The 21,266-nt window shown below is 34.8% G+C and overlaps 1 protein-coding gene across 6 annotated transcripts in view; it reads right to left on the bottom strand.

Annotated features, from left to right (window-relative positions):
• The window catches only part of PIK3CB (phosphatidylinositol-4,5-bisphosphate 3-kinase catalytic subunit beta), a 111,057-nt gene that overhangs the window by 14,849 nt on the left and 74,942 nt on the right, over positions 1-21,266 (bottom strand). For 5 of the 6 annotated variants that reach the window (XM_033001622.2, XM_042799190.1, XM_042799194.1 and 2 more), the window contains 9 exons: positions 18,631-18,882; positions 17,960-18,056; positions 16,926-17,056; positions 13,698-13,751; positions 11,519-11,707; positions 6,152-6,273; positions 3,895-4,038; positions 2,840-2,939; positions 213-391 (listed from right to left, as the gene is read on the bottom strand). In XM_033001622.2, the coding sequence (XP_032857513.1) occupies positions 213-391; positions 2,840-2,939; positions 3,895-4,038; positions 6,152-6,273; positions 11,519-11,707; positions 13,698-13,751; positions 16,926-17,056; positions 17,960-18,056; positions 18,631-18,882 (1,268 nt within the window). The remainder of the gene's footprint in view (positions 1-212; positions 392-2,839; positions 2,940-3,894; positions 4,039-6,151; positions 6,274-11,518; positions 11,708-13,697; positions 13,752-16,925; positions 17,057-17,959; positions 18,057-18,630; positions 18,883-21,266) is intronic. The other variant, XM_042799203.1, reaches the window with a different exon arrangement.

The raw sequence follows: 21,266 nt of genomic DNA, 5'->3' as shown, positions 1-21,266 counted from the left end.
TCATGGTGGATCACAAATATCTTCTAACTTAACTGATATCTTAACCTTACGAAGATTCCCAACAGACCTTCTCTCACAATAGAAAAAGTTCCCTATGGCAACATGTCTGCTGAACAATACAGCCAAAGGAAGTTAAAGCATGTATGCATCTCTGCTTTACTGTTTCTGTGCGAAAGCTACAGTGACACTTCATTCACCCATTCTTAACTTACTGTAGTTCCGAAAGTATAACAGAAGGATTCAGAGGAGACTGGAGGTCAGAAAGTGCTTCTCTGTAAGCATTTTGTTTCAAACACGTATGCATTGCATCTTTTCCTTTTGCTTTGCTTTGCTTCATGGCATTCAGCTTAATAAGACTATTTAAAGTCTTCATTTTATTAAGGGCTTCCACCTGAAAGAGATATTTTATCTTTAGAAGTTACTGCTCTGACTTTATACATAATACAATGCAAAATCCCATTTCAAAACAAAACAAAGTATTAAATAATTCTACAACTTTTAAAAAATTGAAATAAGAGATGACAATTTAGGTGGCATTCCTGAAAAAATATGAGACCAGCCTTTTCTAAGTCACTCATGTCCTAGAAATATCATCCCCTTAGGTAACAAAGGCATTGATGGAACGAAAGCTCCTACATTTCGAGTCACTTTTTAAAGCCTAACTTAAAACTTCAAAAAAATGAGGTATTTTAATGTATGATACAATTACACAAATTCCTTCTTCAAAATACAATTTTTGTCCACTAATTCAACAAAGCACATAACATAGGTGCCTCTCTCTCCATCCTGAAGTCAACAGAAATATTGAGTGCTTCAAATCTCTAACAAAATCAAGCATTATTTGAGATGAGCTATGGATGCAGATACTCCATTGGACACATTCGTCACATACAATACGATATGGCCATATGAGTACTTGCAGACAATTTTCACATACATAACTACACATCCGTAACTTTTACAGAGCAGATTCTTAAATGTTCAACTCATTAAAATCCTGCTGAATTCAGGCATAAGGTAAATGTTCTAATCAATTAAAGTGTTCCAAATCATAGTATCTCATCTAAGCAATATTGTTACCTTAAAAATGTGTAAAAAGGCAAGACAATTATTTGCAATCAGTAAAGGTGGATTTAACCCTTTTTTCCCCTCCTTATTCTCTTTTGGAAAGTTTTTTACTGGTACACGATTTCTGAGAAAACAAGTAAACTAGTAATGTAAATGTATTTACGACTACAAGAGAAAAGCCCTTCAATAACAAACCTAGATAGCACATGCAACAGAAGTAATTTCTACATTGCATCTACATCTAAGCAACTTGTTAGCCAAATACAAAATAATTCTGGTAAGTAAGAGTCAGCTGTATTTGCTCTAGCCACAGTTAACATGCTCAGTAATACACATATTCTCTACCAAATGGCATCAATTTAATAATTGGAAAAGTTGATTTCTATACAAGGAAACTTCAGTCTAACTTACAAGATGCTGAGTCAAAACTTACCACTTCTACAGACAGACTGAACCCTGTCAGGCAGGATGCTGGGGAAATTGTATGCAGTTTGATTATAGAACTGAGGCAATGGAGACTTGCCAGGTCAGCCATCTGTCTAAACCAAAAGCACTCTGCTTTTCCACTATTCTAGGAGCTGTACAAACATCAGTGACAAGGGAACAAAATGGAACCTGTGTTGTACAAACAGGAACTTTTTGAAGTATTTCTACTTTGAATTTCTTCCGTGTTTGCACAGTTGGGAATTTTTTTGCCCCTTCTTTGATTGTACTGACATTTGTTTCCTGTGAAGTGCACAAAAACTTTACTGACCTTAGGTCTATTGCTTAAAGCATTTAATCACCTAATCTTTTCATGATTTTGACAATACTAACAAGCACACATGTGTAAGAGATGGTCTTTTCAATGTCCCGTGAACTGCAGTAATAACAAGCACAACAGTACAGTCCTGTTCCATACATCTCTTAAAGCACAGTTTCAATGTAGACAGTATCAAAACTGATACTGTTGGAAACAACACTCATCAGACAAGTGTCTACTGAGTTAGTCTTTATGGCCTGATACAGCAAATACATTAATTCCAGAGAGAGAGCTAATTTTCAAATATTTTTATAATCACAATCTAAATTAACTTGCTAGAATTGCATTAGAGATTTCAAACATGATTTGCAAATGTCTCTTAATGATCTAGTGATACACTCACTAGTGTGTTTAAAAGCAAATCTCTCACACTTATTAGGATATTTAAAAGCAAACATATATATCACAGCACATCTATATTAACACTAAAATGAATACTTGGTTTACTTCAACACCCCTGTTTCCAGGGAGTACTACATTTCACTACATCTTCAAGGGGTTTTGTACCACCTTTTAAAAAAGCCAAAGCTGCAGGAAGTAGTCCTGAAATCATCAAGGTAAAGTTTAGATAGAAAGTTAGTAGTTTCTATTGAACAAGCTACCCTTGCTGGAGAAAAAAAAGTCATGAGTTTCAAGTGCATAGAAACCCTTCTTCAGTTAATAATCTAGTCAGTCTACTGTTCTATCTGTAATACATGCACACTGCTGAAAGTATCTCGTACTTCTCGGAACACCACACAAACAGCTCCCTACCTCGAGGCCCCACAGCACGAGCTGCTTGCTGTGCCAGGGAGGACTGCTCCATCACCCAGCTATTTAGCCCTTTTATTTCTCTGTCTTATCCATGCTTCTTCCTCCTCCCCACTCCCCAACAGATGGGCTTTGTCAAGGTAACCCATAGGAGCAATGGAGTAAGTATCTGAGTTACAAGCTAGCATAAATCAAGATTTAGAGAAGGGAAATCCATACCTGTTTAGCAAGCACTTTCATATGAGCAACACTTCCTCGGCAGTAAGCTTCAAGTATCAAACCAAACTGTACTGAAACAGCAGGTATGTGAACCTCTGACCTGTAAGAAGAAAAGCTTCTCATCAGACCACAGCACTTACAGATTAGCATTCTTCAAGTCATTAAAATAAAAACAACCCAAACACCAAAACACCTCATAGTCACATAGATAAGAAGCCAGGTTTCTTAAGAGATAACAAAACACTTATTTGCTGAAGACTATGAGGTCTGTCTGGTTACAATGCATGCCATTTTTTTTTTCAAGGTCTAGGATTGTTCTGGAGACAGTAATGTTAAAAGGCAGTGATTGAATATTTGTTTTAAGGAACCCCTTTTATTCAAGCAAGTAGTACTGATAAGTCATAGAAGAGGATGCTGGCAATCAGGGCTGATGTTAAACCATGTGTTCTCAAATCTTTGTCAGGAAAAAGTCAAAATTTGCCTCAGGATGAACACTTAGAAACAAACCACTGAACCATCTACCATAGCCAATTATCCTCTAAAACATTTTAACATAGTACTTTCTCTTTTTATTTAGAAATTTTTAATAAATTGTACTTTGAAAACATAAATTCAAGCTATAATCCATTCTGCAAGGTTTCTGCCATTCATTGAACTGGTCATCAAAAGCAACAATGACACACAGAACTGCTTTTATTTCCTGTTAAGACTCTCAACAATAATACCAATTTTTCCCAACTGTGAGGTGCAAATATTCTACTTTTACTGCACGCACAGCCAAAACAAACATTAAGGTTATATACAAACCTTAACATCAGATAGTTAGAGCTGAATGGAGTTAGAAATACTTTTGTCAAACAGTAGGTTACAAACCACTGTAACATATTTTTAATTATAGGCTTGCTCTGATCTATAAATGCCAAAGGTAAAGAAACATAAAGAGAACTTGTAGGGGACTACAACAATGGCTCATTTAAAAAAATCCTCAAAACATCATATTTGAAAGTCCAGTCAGGCTCAATAGTTTCAGAAAGACATAAGGGAAAAACTCCTACCTTAGATGCCAAAACAACATCTGTCCTATTCTCCTGTTAGCGAGTGCTCTCTCTAATAGAAATCTGGAGAGCGCGCAATCAAGAAAAGGTTCATATTTCAGGACTTGCACAAGTTGAAGGAGATACTGAGAGAGCTCTTCATCACTAGAACAAGGTACATAAAAACAGTCAGTAACCACAGTAATGATATTTCAGAAATGCAGATGCATATGACAAATCCAATGATGACAGGCTTGTTTTGATAGCAAGAGTGTCCCCCAATTTTTGAGTCGCATGGAGAAGGACAGTAACACACAATGTAGTGCAATGGCCAGATCATCACTTCATCAGTAAGTAATACCTCTAACAGAATGTTAAGGCCCTCAAAACCTGTAAGCAAAAACCTGGTGCTTTGTCACGGACTTTTACAAGATCAAGATCTCAGCCTGAGCGCTAGATTAAGTATCAGGGAGACTAATTATTTCAAATTATTTCAGACTGGACATTGGCTCCTTTTGACCACGCAACTTCTGACTGAGGAGCTGGACCTGTGGAACCACATGAAGACCCACTGTGACCCAGCAGTTTGCTGCAGTGGGCATAGACAAGAAATAAGAATAAATGCATACACCTATTAACGTCACTTCGCTTACAAAGAAGAGAGAGAAGCATGTTCATTCCACAAGGTATTCATTCATTCTACTGTAAGCAATTCAATTAACGTTTTTAAAAGTTACTGTTAATTAAGATACACCTATAAAGGGATCCATTTAGCCAAAATGTTTTGCTTGGAGTTTGTTTGTTTGGGAGGTGTTTTCTTTTGAAATCATACCAACAACAGGAAAGTTTTGAAAGGATAAGGAAAGTACATCATCTTTGGAAAACCAAACAGTGCTCAAATCACTCCTGCTTCTGAAGTGCAAATTTAAGTATTTAGCCACAGTTTATAAACATACATTTGAAATGTCTCTATGCAAATTAATTACTTCAAGTAATATTACAACATAATAAAAATAATTCCAATAATTTTCTATAAAAATATTTCTATAAAAATATCCTGTATTTCCCTCCCCCCCCAAAAAACCTCTCACACTTGACAATTATGTTACTCTAGAACAAATGTGAGCATTCCTTGACTTTTTAGTATGTTTTCTCTCATAAAAATCCTGCAGAATTCAAATTCTCTCCCTAAAATGGAAGGAAAAGAGTATAAATTCTTCTATCCATCCATCACTTGGAGACTTCAGAGATGCAAATACTGAATTCTTTCATTCCATCTTACTCTAAAAAAACTTCAGTAACTTGGTAAAAACCTTCAATTATGCTGTGTTGTGTTTATTTTCACCTATTTTTTTAATTTCAGCTAATACAGCTTTAAGTTACAGTTTTTACTGGCTGCCTTTATCAGACTTTTTAAAGAAGTTGAAAATTGATTTCTACACCCAACTGAACACAATTTAGCTTCAGAGCCAGAATGAAGAATTCTGAAAATAATTCCAGATGTAACAATTCAGTATTATTAGCATAGTCCAGCAGCTGCTAAATTGTTTGTTTGTATTTGAAAGAAGTCAAAATAGTCTTTTTTTTTTTTTTTTTTTTTTTTAATCCCAGAAGTCTAGCCTTGACATTAAAAGAATTAATCATTAAATTAGTCACCATAGAGAATTTAGAATTCAAGGACAGGAAATATGCAGCACTGCTGCAAATGATAATGCTATACAAATCCTGCCCCAGGTTACAGTGAAGAGCAAAATTATATGCAATAAAGGAAGAATTGCAGATAGTGAAGGCTACTGTAAAGAACAAACAAGTCAGTAATTCTCTGGGTTTTTTTATTATATGCTACAGCTTACATTTCCATTAAATGCTACAGCCAATACCTGACACAGAGTGTGGGATGGCTGGATGGCAGTTTTTATAGTATTCAACTATTGCAGTGTTTTCTCCCTACGTTATTAAAAGGTTCTCACATTACCTTGCTCTCCCTTTGTCCAAGAAAGGGGTGAATGCACAACCCTCTCTGGAACAAAGGTACACTGGTGTTCTCTTAGCAACACGGAAAATAATAACCACTGAATACAACATGTCAGAATAAGAAGGTTTTATCTGGTTGTCAGTGTGCTTATCTAGAAATCAGACTGCTTGCTTTGGCCTTCTATTCATGGCAGGCAGTGTGTTTAAATCTTTCCTCTTTGGGTTCTTTTTTTCCTATAAACAAACAGAATGCAGTTTTTCACCCCAGAAACCCTTGCATGCTGCAGTAATACAATATACTCACCTCATTTGCTTTAAACAACCCACTGCATACTCTCTGACATACTGGTCTGGATAATTGAAATCCAACAGTTCTAATGCTTCTCTAGGCAGCAGCTTGGGCCATATCTGAAGGAGAGCCTGAAGCTGTTTTAAAAAGACAACTATTAGGTGACAGGTGAAGTAAGTATTTAAGAAAACAGATGAGTATAACTGCTCATAAAAGCATTCATACTAATAGAAAGAGGTTACAGACTGGTCTGGAGGGGAGGGGGAGAAAGAGGAGAGAAAAATTTCTGGGAAAATGGGCCCACTCCTGACAAAGTTTCTTACCCTGTAAAACAATCTAGATTATTTTTTTGACACCAGGTCTCATTTACACATAGTCTGAAAAAGTCTGGTTTTCTTCACATACAGACACAATGCACAGTAAATAAAAATTAGGTAACCCCAGATATGTAAGCTTTAGAAAGAGAGTCACAATAAAATTTAGATAATGTTTTGTAAATACTCTCATAAATATCTAAACATTTTGGTAATGGTAAAAGTTTTACATTAAAAAAATAAAGGAGGCTTTTGTTGAGAGTGATCTTTACCAAAAATATTTATCCACCTCAACTGATGGATCCTTTTCCACATGCACTGGGAATAGTAATGAGTTTAAATTGCAAAAAGTATGATTCAGGTTAGATATTAAAAAAAAAAATACCAATACTGAAGACAATGATGTGCTGGAAAAAATTACAGAACACACTAGTAAATCATTTTGGACTACCAAGAACAACTACATCTAGAGGTCTCAAAATAAACTGATTTTATTGCATTTTAATGAAGCTACATGCTGAGAGTATATTTTTAATAATATGTATATAGTTGTATGACTGAAACAGTACATTATTGCTTAAAATAAAAAAGCTTGGATGTGTAAATGCAGTCTATCAACAGCACAAGATTTTTCCTCTCTATAGGAATGAGTTATAACTCATGATAAAAATACTCTTTCCTACAGATTAGATAATACAGGTATTTCATATCTAAATAGCAATTTATAAAATCCAAATGATTAGGAAGATCTCCATTTCTTCCTGATTTAGTAATCCTTTTACACCAACAATGAAAAATCTCTATTTCTACTATATGTCATAGTTCAAGTATGACAAACACATACGAGTTCATAGTCTCCGCCCGCATTTAGAGGCATGTTCAGAATACTGTTTGAATACCTAGGAGGCCAGATTCTGAACTGGTTCATCTGTGCAGTTTTGTGTAATTCAGAAGGCAAGAAGTGGGCACAGATCAATCACAATGCCAAGCCAGTGGCCATGCTACAATTCCAGAAGCAGAGGGAAAACTCAAACTGTTTTCATGGGCAAATACCGGTATGAACACACGCAAAACTCATAACCATATTAAGTAAAATTAAACATGTTTTTAAATGTAGATGTCAGAATCCCATATAAATATACACACAAAAATCTATTCAATCCATAGCCCAGTTAAAGGGTCAACACCACCATTCCTTACGGTCAAGAACAACCACAGCCATCAACACTTACATATCATGAATACTTGTACTGAAATTCTGAAAGAAATACTAACACTAAGCAGATATTTAATACCATAAAACAGATGTTCAAAACGCAAGCAGCAGCTATACTTGTCAGACACACAGTAAGAAACTTCAAAACAAATGTATCAGAACTTCTAGACAACCTACTTTAAATCAGGTGCAGAACCAACAAAAATATAGAAACATTTTGTTAATAACAAATGATCAAAATGAATGAAGAACCTGAAATACAGCCTGAAAAGACAAGTCAAAGTGGCCTTACATGCTTCATATCAGGCAATGAAATTTAAAAGTCATGGTCTACAGCAAGTACATTAACTGTGAAGTTTATTTGAAGATACAGACCTCCTCACTTTGACTGCTGAAATCATTTCAGAGGTTATTACAGTGAGAATATGTTAAGTGATATGAGCTTAGAGGAGGCAAGATCTAAACAACCTATGAAACAGCCAAGAAAATTCCCCAAATACCTACTGCTCCATTCACATTCTGCTCTGGAACTTTTGTTAACAGAAAAGTGAAACCCAACCAGCTCCACATCCCAGCTGCAATGCACCTCAGAAGCGCAGATGAAAGAGAATCAGAAACGCTTGTTGCATTTGGACAAAAGAAACTTGTGCCATGAAATGCCGTCATCTGCTTTGGCAACAGAGAGGTGACTCTGAGGAACTTCCAATTATATCTCATTTATAAAGAAATTTTACATTTCAAAGTATGTGTTTCAAGTTCTTAAAATTTCTCTGCAATATCAAACATGCTGAAATGCTGCACACATGAAATACTGCATACTCCTCTCACACGGTTTGCAACTCCTGACAAGCTGTGAGAAGACAAGAAGCTTCCATTCTCAACAACAACTTAAAAGTTTAGAGAAAACTCAAATTTGGCCTTGGCGTATCAATGTTTTTTCTATAAAGATATAACCCCAATTTGTTTCCTAACAGACAAGTTTGCTATAACAGACAACACAGTTAAGCACAGGCCAGTATTTCTATTCCAGTTATTTCAAGTATTTCAAAAATTAGCTGTCCTTTCTCTAGTTCTCATTAACGATGGTGTCACTTCACTGAAAGTAGGTGGATTTTTTTTTTTTTTAATAATGGCTAAGTTATGCTTTGAGAATAAATACTGCCTGTGAATTCTGCTAACAAGTTCTGCCACACTACTACTCTGATGAGCAAGGAGGCTATGGCAACAGTAAGGGCAAACACCTTCAGAATTCCTTTAGTGCAACTATGCTACTAAAATACTGCAATACAGTGAGTGCTTGGATGAAATCTATATAGTAAATAATACAAGAAAGCTGCTTTACTCCATTATACAGAACTTTATGAACCACCGAACTAATAGATTAAATATGGTCTACAATCAAATATAATAGTCCATTTCTTAAAAAACCTTCCTACTTTAGAGCAGCATTAATAGAAACAGGAATATAGTTATTTAGATCATTTTCCTTATAAACAGCTGGTGTTTGGTTGGGTTTTGGATTGGTTTTTTTTTGGTTTTGTAGTTTTTCTTTAAACGCTTTGCCTTATGTGTCAAGAATTTTACTGAAATACAGCTAACAATAGGCACTAAAAAAAAAACTTACAGTACCACAGCATGCATGTTGTAGCAGTACAAATATTGCAACATACAGCTAGCACTACAAATATTTAATTGTAATGAGAGGTAGATTATGAGTCCTGCTAACTTTGGAATTCATAACATCTGTGAGGCTGTCCTGACTTACTTGAAAAGATAAGTCATTAGGAATACTTCCATAACTATGCATTACGGAAATACATGACATGTTTAAGGATAAAATCTCATTTTCCAGTGACTATTCTTGTGGCCAAAACCAGTATTAAAATACAAACCACACTACTGTCTATATATAAGCAAATGTAAATACTACATTTCTTCCAGAAAGTACACAGTAACAAGCAAGATGACTAAGTATTTTCATCTATCTGTTTAAATACAATGCTTTATACATATTTTTTTTAATTCCTGAACTGAAAGGACTTTGAGCCGTCAGCTAATATCCATACTCCAAATAACTTTTCAGAACTCTGCTACCAAAGGCCATATTTCATAGCCCCTAGCAAGCAATCAGAATGCCTTTTCCTTCACATATTTAATGAGTACAGAAATGCCTGTTTATATTTCTGCAGTTTGTATTTCCAGATAACTTTTAGTAATGAACAATAAATTCAGAACCACTTAATGGAATTACTAAGAAACAGAAGATTCTTGCATGTGAAATAACACAAGTGAGGAAGGAATGTGTGGGTGCTACCTTTTGTTAGTATAATGTTCATGGTGCAGACAATGAGCTAGGATGAAATTCCATTTATTTTTATAAGTTCACAGAACATATGCATCTAGGTGGTAGGAAGGATATAATAGAAAATAAAGTCTATGCCGGAGACAAACTAAGATTCTGACTGACTGGATAATTGCAAAAATCGTATGATGAATAGATGGAAGTCAAATTTTCATGGAATGGTTTCCTTTTCTTCCAAGAACACTTAGCTTGTAACAGGAGAAGGTCAGAATACTAAACTAGAATAGCAATTTAAACTATCAATCACAATCCTCTACAGCAAATGCTTTTTTAGCTCAAAGTTTTTTAAAAATAATTTAAAAAAATGTTTAAAATTTTAAAAATTAGACTCATGGAAAGACAAATATTATCTCAGTGTAACAGTCTGCAAGAAGTCAAGCATCATTTAAATGTGCAATTCCATCAGGATAAGCAGGTAAACAAAACAGCATCTGGGTTCACCTCTTAGAGTGACTACTGTGCTTGTTAACACTGGCCAGACTTTTATAGTTTTGCCCAACCTGGTCTGTATACAATCAGACTAGAAAGTTTCAAAACAAATCCAGGAATCTGTTATTTTATTACTTTTAAATTGGTCTAGCAAGCAGCATTAGTCTTGCTATAAACTCATATAATTTTTCCTATATCAAGGCTCTACCCATTCCCAAAAAGTGTCACAAGAGTCAGATTGTATTTGGGTAAATACAGAAAAAGGCAGCTATACAGCAAACAGATGATACAATTGTACAGAAAATGTAAATCTTGTATCACAGCACCTGTCTTCAAGTTCTTAATTACAGTTACTTTGAAAAGACCCTATATGGCCAGTCAACATGATGAGAATTAAGTATTCTGTACCACTAGTGGGTATCATATCTCTCTGAAAAATCATCTCTCTGCCTCAATGACATATAACTATCCAGTCTGAGATTTGGATTTTTATAGTCTTTGAACAGTCTAGCAATTTTTATAAGAAGCTTTATTTTCAATCTTGATTTACAAACTTTTTTTTTTTTTTTTTTTAAAATAACCTAATAAAAGAAGTTCTTAGTGCGAGGGCAGTCAAACACTGGGACATGTTGCCCAGATATTGTAAAGTCTCCATCAGTGGAGATAGTCAAAACTCATCTGGACACAGTCCTGCTCTAGCTGACTGTGCTTGAGCACAAGGGTTGGACTAGATGACCTGAAGAGGTCCCTTCCAACCTAAATGATTCTGTGAAATTCCTTGCATTTAAGATCAAAATTGAGCAAAAGATTTTAAAATTAGCCTGTGTGAATAATTGCTGTGCTTTTCTCATCATTCAGAGGACCTTGGAAATGCATTTTGGGTTTCGTACTTGTTTTGAAGACAGTAAGTTCTTGCTTGTGTGTCCAGGCCACAGAAGGTATACAGTGCTTTGGTCTATATAGTAGCACCCTTTCAAAATGTCTATACTTGGGAAAGAAACTCTGTTTGCTCATGATTTGACAGCAGCATTTTTCCCCACCATCACAGTCTTTTCACTTACCTGAGCAACATCTTCAAGTTTGTTCCATTTTAAGGAGAGCAGCAGTTTCGGCAATGATTGTGGAAAATTTTCACGACAGTCATATCGCAAAGTCCAAATAAGATCCATTTCATTTTCACAGAGTTGAGATAAAGGATCTCTTTCCATTATTTCTTTCAGCACAACATAAAATTTCTTACCACCTCGACCCTAGAAAATAAGAATTGTACAACTTTTTGATATATTCAGTAAGATTCTTACATTTTAGCTCAAATACTCGAAATCCAACACCAGGAAGAATATCAGATAAAATTCATGAAACACAGGGGAATGAGTACTATGTCTGTCTTTCAGATTTCTTAAGCTATAAGAACATTAACTAATAGATTCAAAATTCAGCATATAGAAGTTTTTGAAAAAGCAACTAAACTTTAGAGTTAATGACACTAGGTGGCAATATTTCTTTTTTCCAACTCTAACATGGAGAACTTTCATTTAGGATGCACATACTTTGTCCTTTTGTTTTTCCAGTGAGCAAATTTAATAGATATACATATAATTTCTTTTTTTTTTTTAATTAAAAGCAAAAAAATACTTTTCCAACAATAGCCAAAAGGAAGTACATTTGACAAGTATGCAAACACATTTTTTTTGTCTTCTAATCCAGACTTGTCTTTTCCAGACATTTTGCTCTATTTTTTATCTACACATGATATGTTAGTATTGATTCAGTAAATCAGTTCATCTAAATGAGTCTTCACACTGGCTCAGTTAATACCTTCTGTCTCCAGCCATGCCCTTACGTGAACTGAAAGGGCAGAAATTAGAGCAATGATATCGGCATCAATAGCATTCCATAAATTAATGGGAGACAAAAGGAACTGCTGCCTTTGGGTAAGGAAGCAGTAATTGAAGGGAATAAATTAAGTTTCAATACATATTTTGAAAAACAACATGGTAAGCTTTAAACACCAAAGCCAACTTTATCTTCACAAAGCTGAATAAGTTTCTACATAATTTTAAGAGGTAAACCGAAGGTCTTTACATTAACAGAAAATAAAAGAACAAAGGAAAGTTCAGAAGAAATGGTAGGCAAAATCAATTAGGATTCATAGCTGAAACAAACAGCTCTCAAAGAATATTTTGCACAGGTTTCTCACCTGACAAAAAAATACATCTGCTGCACACATAACTTAAGATTAACTCTTTCTAGAAATGCCAAGTGCCTGAGCCTTGCATTGTGCTGAAATGTTTTAAATAAGTATTTTCATGTAAAAATACCACCTAAGTATAAATTCTTTAGGAGTGAAGACTTTAAAAAGCTAGCTGACCTGCAATGTTTATTTAGTAAAACTTAAGTACATACTCCATTTCTGTATCAAAATAAGTAAACAGTCTTGACAATAAGGTGATTCTTGTATCTGAGAACGTTAATTTTTCCAATTAGAAGTCATGATACTGTCATCATGCTGATATTTAAGATTTCCAATTATTCACACACTAAGCTGTTTGCACTCAAAGTAGCAGTGAGTTTTCACTTTTCCTGAGCACTTTAGGCACTTGGTGTTGTAACTAACACATTTTTCAATTAACAGCTTTGTTCTTATATAAAATGTAGCTATTATTGTTAATAAGACTGTGCTTTTCACCATCTTAAATTGCAATTTTCTGTATTTTTGTATATGATACAAAAGAAAGACCTTCAGATTTTGGTGATCTTTTCAGAATTTGTCCTGACGTTAGAACTATCCAATTCCTTAAGAAGAGCATATAATCATCATATTTAAGAAACAACAGCTTATAGATCAGCAACCATTTTTAAAAGAGCTTATTTTGAAACATCTGACAATCAAGCAACTCCTCATACTTGATAAAGCTGAGCAATTTTCCAGCAATATTTTATGCAGCCTCAGAATATTTTCCAGATCTAACAGGAATCTTAGCTGTCTTCCAAATCCATACAGTATGTAAAGCAATTGTGTTTTTTGACAAAAAACAGCCAAGACATCCAAAATATATTGGATAAAGTGGATATATACCTGAATTTAAAGCATTTTACCAAAGTGAATTACATAAGAAAACAGCCAGTAGAAGTGCTGTTATTTGAGCAGTTGACTTATTTATTTCTAGATTGGTGTAGAAGATAAAAACAAAAAAAAACCCAAAATTAATTTTAAAATAGTCTTCAGCAGGTGCTTACCGCCATTGCAGCATTGTCACTGCTTCTTGCAATCTCAGCTGCCTTTTCAAGTATCTGCAAAAAGATGGTTTTAAATACATTAGCTTCAAAACCAAATCTGAGTGCACTGAAAGAACAAATATTGCAGAAATTAAGCAGATGAGGAAGTTTTACTATTTTTTAGATAATTACTACACTATTATTTTTCATATCCAGTGGTATAACATGGACTTCTATGCTGTGTCCCTCATCTACTCCGCAGGACTATGGAGATCAGGAATAGGAGTGCTCATGATGACCTCCCTTCTTCACCACCCGTGAGTTAAATAGTCTTCCCTATAGCGTGTTGTTTTCTGTCTCTGCATTTCCTCCTTATCTTTCCATACAGCAAACCAATCTCTAAATTATCCTTTGCTTTCTCATTTCTACTTCTGCTGTTTTTTGAGGGCACTGTTCCCCTGAGTCATACCTGTTACCCACAGATCCACATTTCTGCCCCTCTATTTCAGTATGAATCCACAAACTTAGCCCTTTCACCACCCTTTCAGATCACCTTTTTTTTGTTGTTGAACATTCTACTTAGTTTTTGAAGTTCATGTAACAAATTATGATGGGTAGTTAAGTATAGATGTAAATACAGCTCTTCAAGCTATATTCTGCATACTACTGCAACCAACGGATGTGCAAGAATGTTGACTGCGTAAGTTGAACTGGCCAGGTAGGGTATATCTGCAGTTGTCAGATGCTGCCGCTTTGAGGAATAATTCATAAAATGAAATATCAATTAAGAAAGAAGTCCAAGAACTACACCATCTCTTTTCCCTCAGAGGCCTGCCTCCCCCATCACCCAGGAACATAACACCACCCCCAGACAGATTCAGCAAGACTTGCATTGGCTTTACTCAGGCAATATGAGAAACGACGGAAGACTACAGATATCAGGAACGTAAATACCCAGCCACTAAAATCCTTAAAACGGTATACTAACTTGTTTTATTTATTTCTCTGTATGAAATGTTTATTAATATGATGTATTACATCTGCTACTTGGCTATAAAGCTTGTTTACATACTGCGCATGAAAACCTGCATGAAACGAAACTTCCACATTCTAATTCTATGTTCGATGCTTGCCTCCTTGTGCTTTTTAGAGTTACCCTGTCTGCAAATAAACTTTGAAAACTTGTTCAAGTCCACCTTTGTTCAGGTGAACTATGAGCCCCTCAGTGTGCCAGCAGCACTGATCACCAACCAGCCCAATATATGGCTCCTGCAGTAGACAACAGTTTTCTTATTGATTGTCGAGGCGCTTCTGCTCACTCAGCCCCAAACAGCTGTTCACTGCAAGCAGATTGACACTATGATTGAAAAGATTCATCTATTTTTGCACATTATGCTTCTTAAAATAAAGATTTGGCATCCAATTCTCTGGTTTAACAGAAACAAGCAACAATACTGGGAAAACTAGAAGCATCCATACACCAAGCTGGTCTCATCTAGACAATTTTGAAAAACAGCTTCTCAGCTGATGTAATTCAAACAGCTAGCGTTCCTCCTGATTCAACAGGACCTTCACCAAGAGAATCTTTCAGAGATTGTGTATCTTACTCTCTTATCCAAGAGAGAAATTTCAGTATACCCCCAGAAATGGAATAACTTATCAAAGAGTTTAGAACTCTGATTTTCCTAGTGATACCGTAAAACAGTTTCTTAACTCTAGGGAATTAAAAGTAGCAAAAGTTACTGGAAAAAAAAGTAAGAACTGCTACAAAAAAATTAAAAAGCACATTTTGTAGAATTTCCTCACAGTTGAGTGCTTTTAATGAATGTTTCCTTACCAGCTCTGCAATCACTTTACAAAGATGGTCTGGGGTTTTCCTCTCTCTGATATACAAGATTTCTCAAATACAGTTCAACAAGGGGTCAAAGCCACAAAATAAAAAAAGCCAGCAGCCAAACAGAAGTTACAGGAGATGGTAAAGACCATCAGATACTACCTTAATGTTAATACATCAGGTAAATTACTCAGTAAAATCTTTTGTCTGTAGTCACTCCAGCATTTTAACATACTGAAAACTTGCTATCGCAGGTACAAATAAAGGGAATAGAGTTAGAACAAATATGTGGTTACTTAAGCAGCATACTTTTACATGTCTGTAATATGCACATAAAAGCAGCTTTTTTCTCTTTAGAAATTAAATTCATATAATGTAATGAGCAAAAAACTTAAAGCATTAAAAACTTAAACCAATAACAAAACTGACTAAAATATGTCCAGTATGAAGAGTAAACTGGTCAATTATAATTAAGGCGGCAATCAGTCAGTACTGTTCCAGCTCTTAAGACATTTCCAGTGCTGTTTTAATACAAGGAGTACTCCGCTGACAAGGAGAGGGGAAAAAAAAAACACTACAACCCAAAATCAAACCAAAAAACCTATCTTGTTTTTTATTTTGATGAACCTTAAACCCCAAACCTCGCTTTGATCAAGCTGATAAGGCTTAGTAGTTCCTGTCTTTTTGTTCATGTCCCCAAAAGGTGTAAAATCCTCAAAACAAAGGGCAATTTTCTCCAAGTGGTTATTAACTTTCCCCAAAACAGAATTCAGACTAATGTTCCTGGTCTTAGCTTTATTTTCTGGTCTGTGAGCAACTTGCTATCTGATGTTGACACTACAGACATTACCACATGTATTACAAATAGACACTTCCTTTCCAGACAGACTTTCTTACCCATATCTGTAGAAAACTGCAGGGAACTTAAGCTGGATTTAGTTCAAGAGCAGACCTGAGAAATCCCTTTTCATACCGTATTAAGAGTCTATTTACCCTCAAAAGGATTTTAGCGCACAGAGGAAAGAAGTGTCCCAAAGAGTGGGTAACAGACATTTGTACGAAGAAATAACAGATCTTTACAGATCACAGGTGAGCACAAGTTGGAGGTTTCCAGAATGGCAGTTAAGTTTAGCTTTCTGTAAGATCACTGATGTGGGAAACTAATTATGCTTCTGATCCTCAAGAGACTATGTACAGGATATTTTTAAATGTATACATGTTCAAAATACTACCTGAAGACCCTGAAGTCAGAGCACTGGTACTCTGATGCAGTGCAAATTAAAAAAAAAAAAATGCAGTATGTTAACTAAAAGGCAGGAAGCGGGGAATTCAGTGGAAAAGGCAGTGTTGAAAGGAAAGAAAAAACAGCTATTTACACATAAACATTCATGACTTCTCTTTATGTCATACCTTACCTTATCAAAGGGAGGGTAATTAATAGGCTGTTTTGAATATTCTTGAAATCTAATGTGCAAAGCTGTTGCATTTTCAGTGTAAGGATTAGTCTGGACAGTTCCCATTGGATTCAACATTTCTTCGAGTTCATCTGAAGCATCAGACAGAACAATTAATATTATAGACTTGGCATGCATTAAAATTAAAAAAAATCTGAAAGGCAGAGATGCAATAAGAAATTGCTTACTGTATACATTGGACAGAAGCATTTTTTGCTGCACAACATTTTTACTAAAATATACTGCATTTCCAGCATAAACTACCCATACTTACCTCCTACATTCACAAGTGTTGGATTATCACCTAATGAGAAACTGATTTTCTTTTTCCAAAGTAACAGTCAAGGGAAGCTGAGATATCTCTGTATTGAACCAAACCCCAGTAAGATCTGCAGCTTTTGTAAACCAGTATACACACTACCTCCATATCAAATAGTACAAAGAAAAGAAGAGTTTTAAGCCATGCTTCTTTTAGCACTACAGGCAAATTGATACATGGTTTCTCAGGATGGAATGAAGAGTGACATGGAGATTTCAGACACTCTTACTGATCAGTCTGAATGTCAGGGAAGGAAGACTTAAAAAAAATTCAAAGTCATATTTTTTGCTGATGCAGATAGTGTCACATATAATACAGCCTATCTATTTAGTTTAGGATGTATAGCACAGGGAACTAAATGAAACCTAAATATCTTAAAACCAGGTAACACTAGACATACACATGCATCTATTTTAATGTGATTTTCCTTTCATAACAGAAAAAACTTTTAGAATATTACTTCCAAGCAGGCTCTTGCCCTTACTCTTTCCCAATACACAATACTTTCAGGAAAGAGATTAAGATGTTATATTTTTATCCACATAAAAAACACAAGTAGTAAGGAGAATATGACAGGATAATTGGACATGCATACAGTAAATATTCTGCTATATGTTACCACCCTTCTTTAGTTTTATAAGTATTTAAAGTCCAAATCATAAGAGTTAAACTTTACCAGGAAATGATGACCAGCTGTGCAGTACCAGTTCTCCATTCTTCAACTGTCCTTTATAATCAAATACCATCGTATTTACCCAGGCTACAGGATAATGCTGTTAAAGGAAAGAGTTTTCACATGGCAACTAAGATGCTAGTGAACATTACTATAGAGCAAGCACTACAATATAAATAAAATTGAGCAGGTTGAGGTTTGGGGGTTTTTTTAATGGTGATATCTTTCAGAAAAGCAGTTAAATACATGTGTATTTTTCAGTATATATTCCAGTACTGCTGAGGACAGTAAGACTTAATTTTAAGGGTGTCTGTCACTCTGCCAGTGTAAAAATACACATTTCCCTGATTGTGAGCCTAGATGATAATTTCTTCATCTTTTCCCAATCACAACTCATCTGGGGTTCAGAACAAAACTGACCTTTTAAAATACAATTCTTCAAACAGCCATTTGCCAACTGGCTTACAACCAAAATTTTCATGCCTTTTTCAGTGTCTGAGAAGTATGAACTTTTTTTTGTACCAAGATGTACAATTCTTAATACCTATGCTCTTTTTAAATTTTTTTCCTACTTTGCATTATTGAACTCCAGAGTCAGGACAATGAAAGATTTCTGAATATTCATTTCAATATAATTCAGAGGTACACTCAAGAAAAACAAATTAAATAATTACCACTTTTCCTGCTTTCCTAATAGTTTGGTATTTGGAAGGATTCATTGCCTTGGTTGACTTCTTAGTTTTCATCTTATCCATCACAGCATAAACTGCAAAGCAGAGCCTTGCCATTCTTGGTAGATCGCAGACGTTTATTTCAAACTCCAGTACTTCATTCCAAATGTGGTCACTTCTCCCAGATATTTCTGTGCTTACAATAGTTTTACAAAGGAGCTCTGTACCATGGAAAAGTCCAGCCCTAACATGAACCTGCAACAAAGAAATGAGAAATTTTAAGCTTGCCACAGAACCTACAGAATTCTGCATAGAATGTTATACAGAACATACATATATGCATTTCATTGATTATTTTTATCTTAAAAGAGATACTAATTTTGAGGTTTTAAAATGAAACAAACAATTCTTGAGAACAAATTCTTCTTATTTTGCTAGTCATTTTCCTGGCCAAATCGAAATGTATTTAAACAGAGTTGGCTATAAGTTTTTTCAGTACAGGATTACATATATTACCACATATGACTAATAACAACTCATTTGTAGTAACAAATACAATAATTGGATATATAAATGCTTCTAACAACATACCTAGCACAGAAGGAAATTGTAGGAAACAAAGGACTAAGCAGAATGAAAAGGTAAGACTAATTTTCTGAATACAGATTCAAATCTCCAGGTAGAACCAGTTCATGCTTCTGAGAAAAAAATTGTTTTTTTTCAACATAAGAAAAATTCATTTTTTACTTAAACTTCTTATAAAAATGTACAGAAGGAACCTTGCTGACCCTGACATCTGAAATCACCTGTAACAACAACAATGTGCATAATTCCCAGGAATTCTGTTTTGTCTTTAGCACTCAAAACAACAAAACCAGCTATCCTGAATGATAACTTCATATGCTACCACACTTCCTTGATTTTTCTTTTACCTTATTAACATAAGAAGCATAAGTGATCAAGTAAAATTTGATAGGTAACAAAGCATTTTATCATTGGAACACACTGCTATTTTGCTTGCCTTTTGGCTAGTTCTAATTCTATGATTTCCAATCCTGTTAATGTAAGGGATTGGATTCTGGTTTCATCCTTTTCATTCTGACACTCCCCTTTTACTAACGAAACAGTATGTACTGATGGTGCAGCCAAAAGAGCAAGACAAAAAGAAAAACAATTTCAAATGTCATGTATTTGGAAAATTGGGTGTTGGACAGCTGAATGAAGTCACTTGTGCTCTAGGTGAAAATACTCAATCCAGCTCACATTAGTGGAGCGCTATCCATCTGACAAATGTTTTGTTTCTCACTACAAACACTGCATTTATGAACCCTGTTGGTGGTTTCAGCAAAAATAGATGAATATTGGCTTGATCCAAAGCACAATGAAACTAAAAGAACAATGGCAGTGAATTAAACAGCCTTAGAATCAGGACTAGGAAACAAATACGTTCTCAATAGTGACAATTCCGTAATAATGTAGATAGACAATGCAGGAAAACATGCACAAGCTTGCAAGGTTACTGAATGCATTCTTGTTATTGGGTAACTACAGGACTTTAAGGATTTCAAGACTAAAATGCACTCAAACTAATAAATAATATTAGTGGCCACAGGCACCAAAGATTTCTCAATTGTTCTTGTTTCTCCTCAAGATTACAATCAACGTATATTCTTTTGCCTCTAAAAGCACACTGAAATTAACCAAAACGTACTTTATGTAAGTATGGGGGAGAAAAAAAAAAACACAAACACAAACCCTTGATAGCTATGTCACTTCCGAAATCTACCTTCTCTTTTCTCTTCCTTTTTCTTTTAAAAACTTTAAGCGTCTACAGAATGTAGAGTTAAGAAGATATTACAACTAGCTAAATAATGCTTTAGACAAAGAACAGGGAGACATCTATTTTTGAAGACATCATTTCCACAGACAGTGTTTCAGGTAGTAACATTGTAACTACAGTTCATTTAGCTATGTTGTAAACTGTAGTATTGCTAATATACAAGGAGGCTGTAACAGTAGTTTTGAAAGAAAAAAAAACGCATGGAGGATCTTGAATAAAGCCTTGGAACAGCAAATTTTAATGGCTAACTGAATTTCTTCCTAATCTACATGACTGGCTATATAATTTATCAATTGCCAAACAAGATAAAGGAAATTAGTGTTTTTCTACCTCTCAGGCAAATGTAAGGTCTTAAAGTAGTTATGCAATAAATTCCCGTGTGTTACCAACTTGTGGTCTGTAAAGGAATCAGTAGCCCCGTCATGTACATTTTTACAGGAAGTGATACTACAGCTTTTTTTTGTGTTCAGCATGCTTAGAAAATAAAAAACAGATTGTATAGAAGCATGCAGTCCATGCTTAAACACACAGAATATACTCTGGACTACAAAAAACACCTTATGTTCCAATGAAAAGTGTTTAAGAGTTAATCTACTGTTTGTCAGACATTTGACAGTTTAGTCTGAATAAGCTTACTTCACACTAATATCAGTAATTTATAGATACCATCATAAAAAAAAAATCAAGTATCATATGAACATTCACATCGTACTGTCCATGATTATTGCTAATGTTCTAATGTACATATCCAACTTGAGACAATAAAGCAATATTTTAGCAATAAAGCAAGATTTTAACC

Source organism: Tyto alba, unplaced genomic scaffold, assembly GCF_018691265.1.
Source record: "Tyto alba isolate M040663 unplaced genomic scaffold, T.alba_DEE_v4.0 Super-Scaffold_10, whole genome shotgun sequence".
NCBI lineage: Eukaryota > Metazoa > Chordata > Aves > Strigiformes > Tytonidae > Tyto > Tyto alba.
The sequence above is the reverse complement of the archived record's forward strand: the minus strand, read 5'-3'. Positions and strand labels throughout refer to the sequence as shown.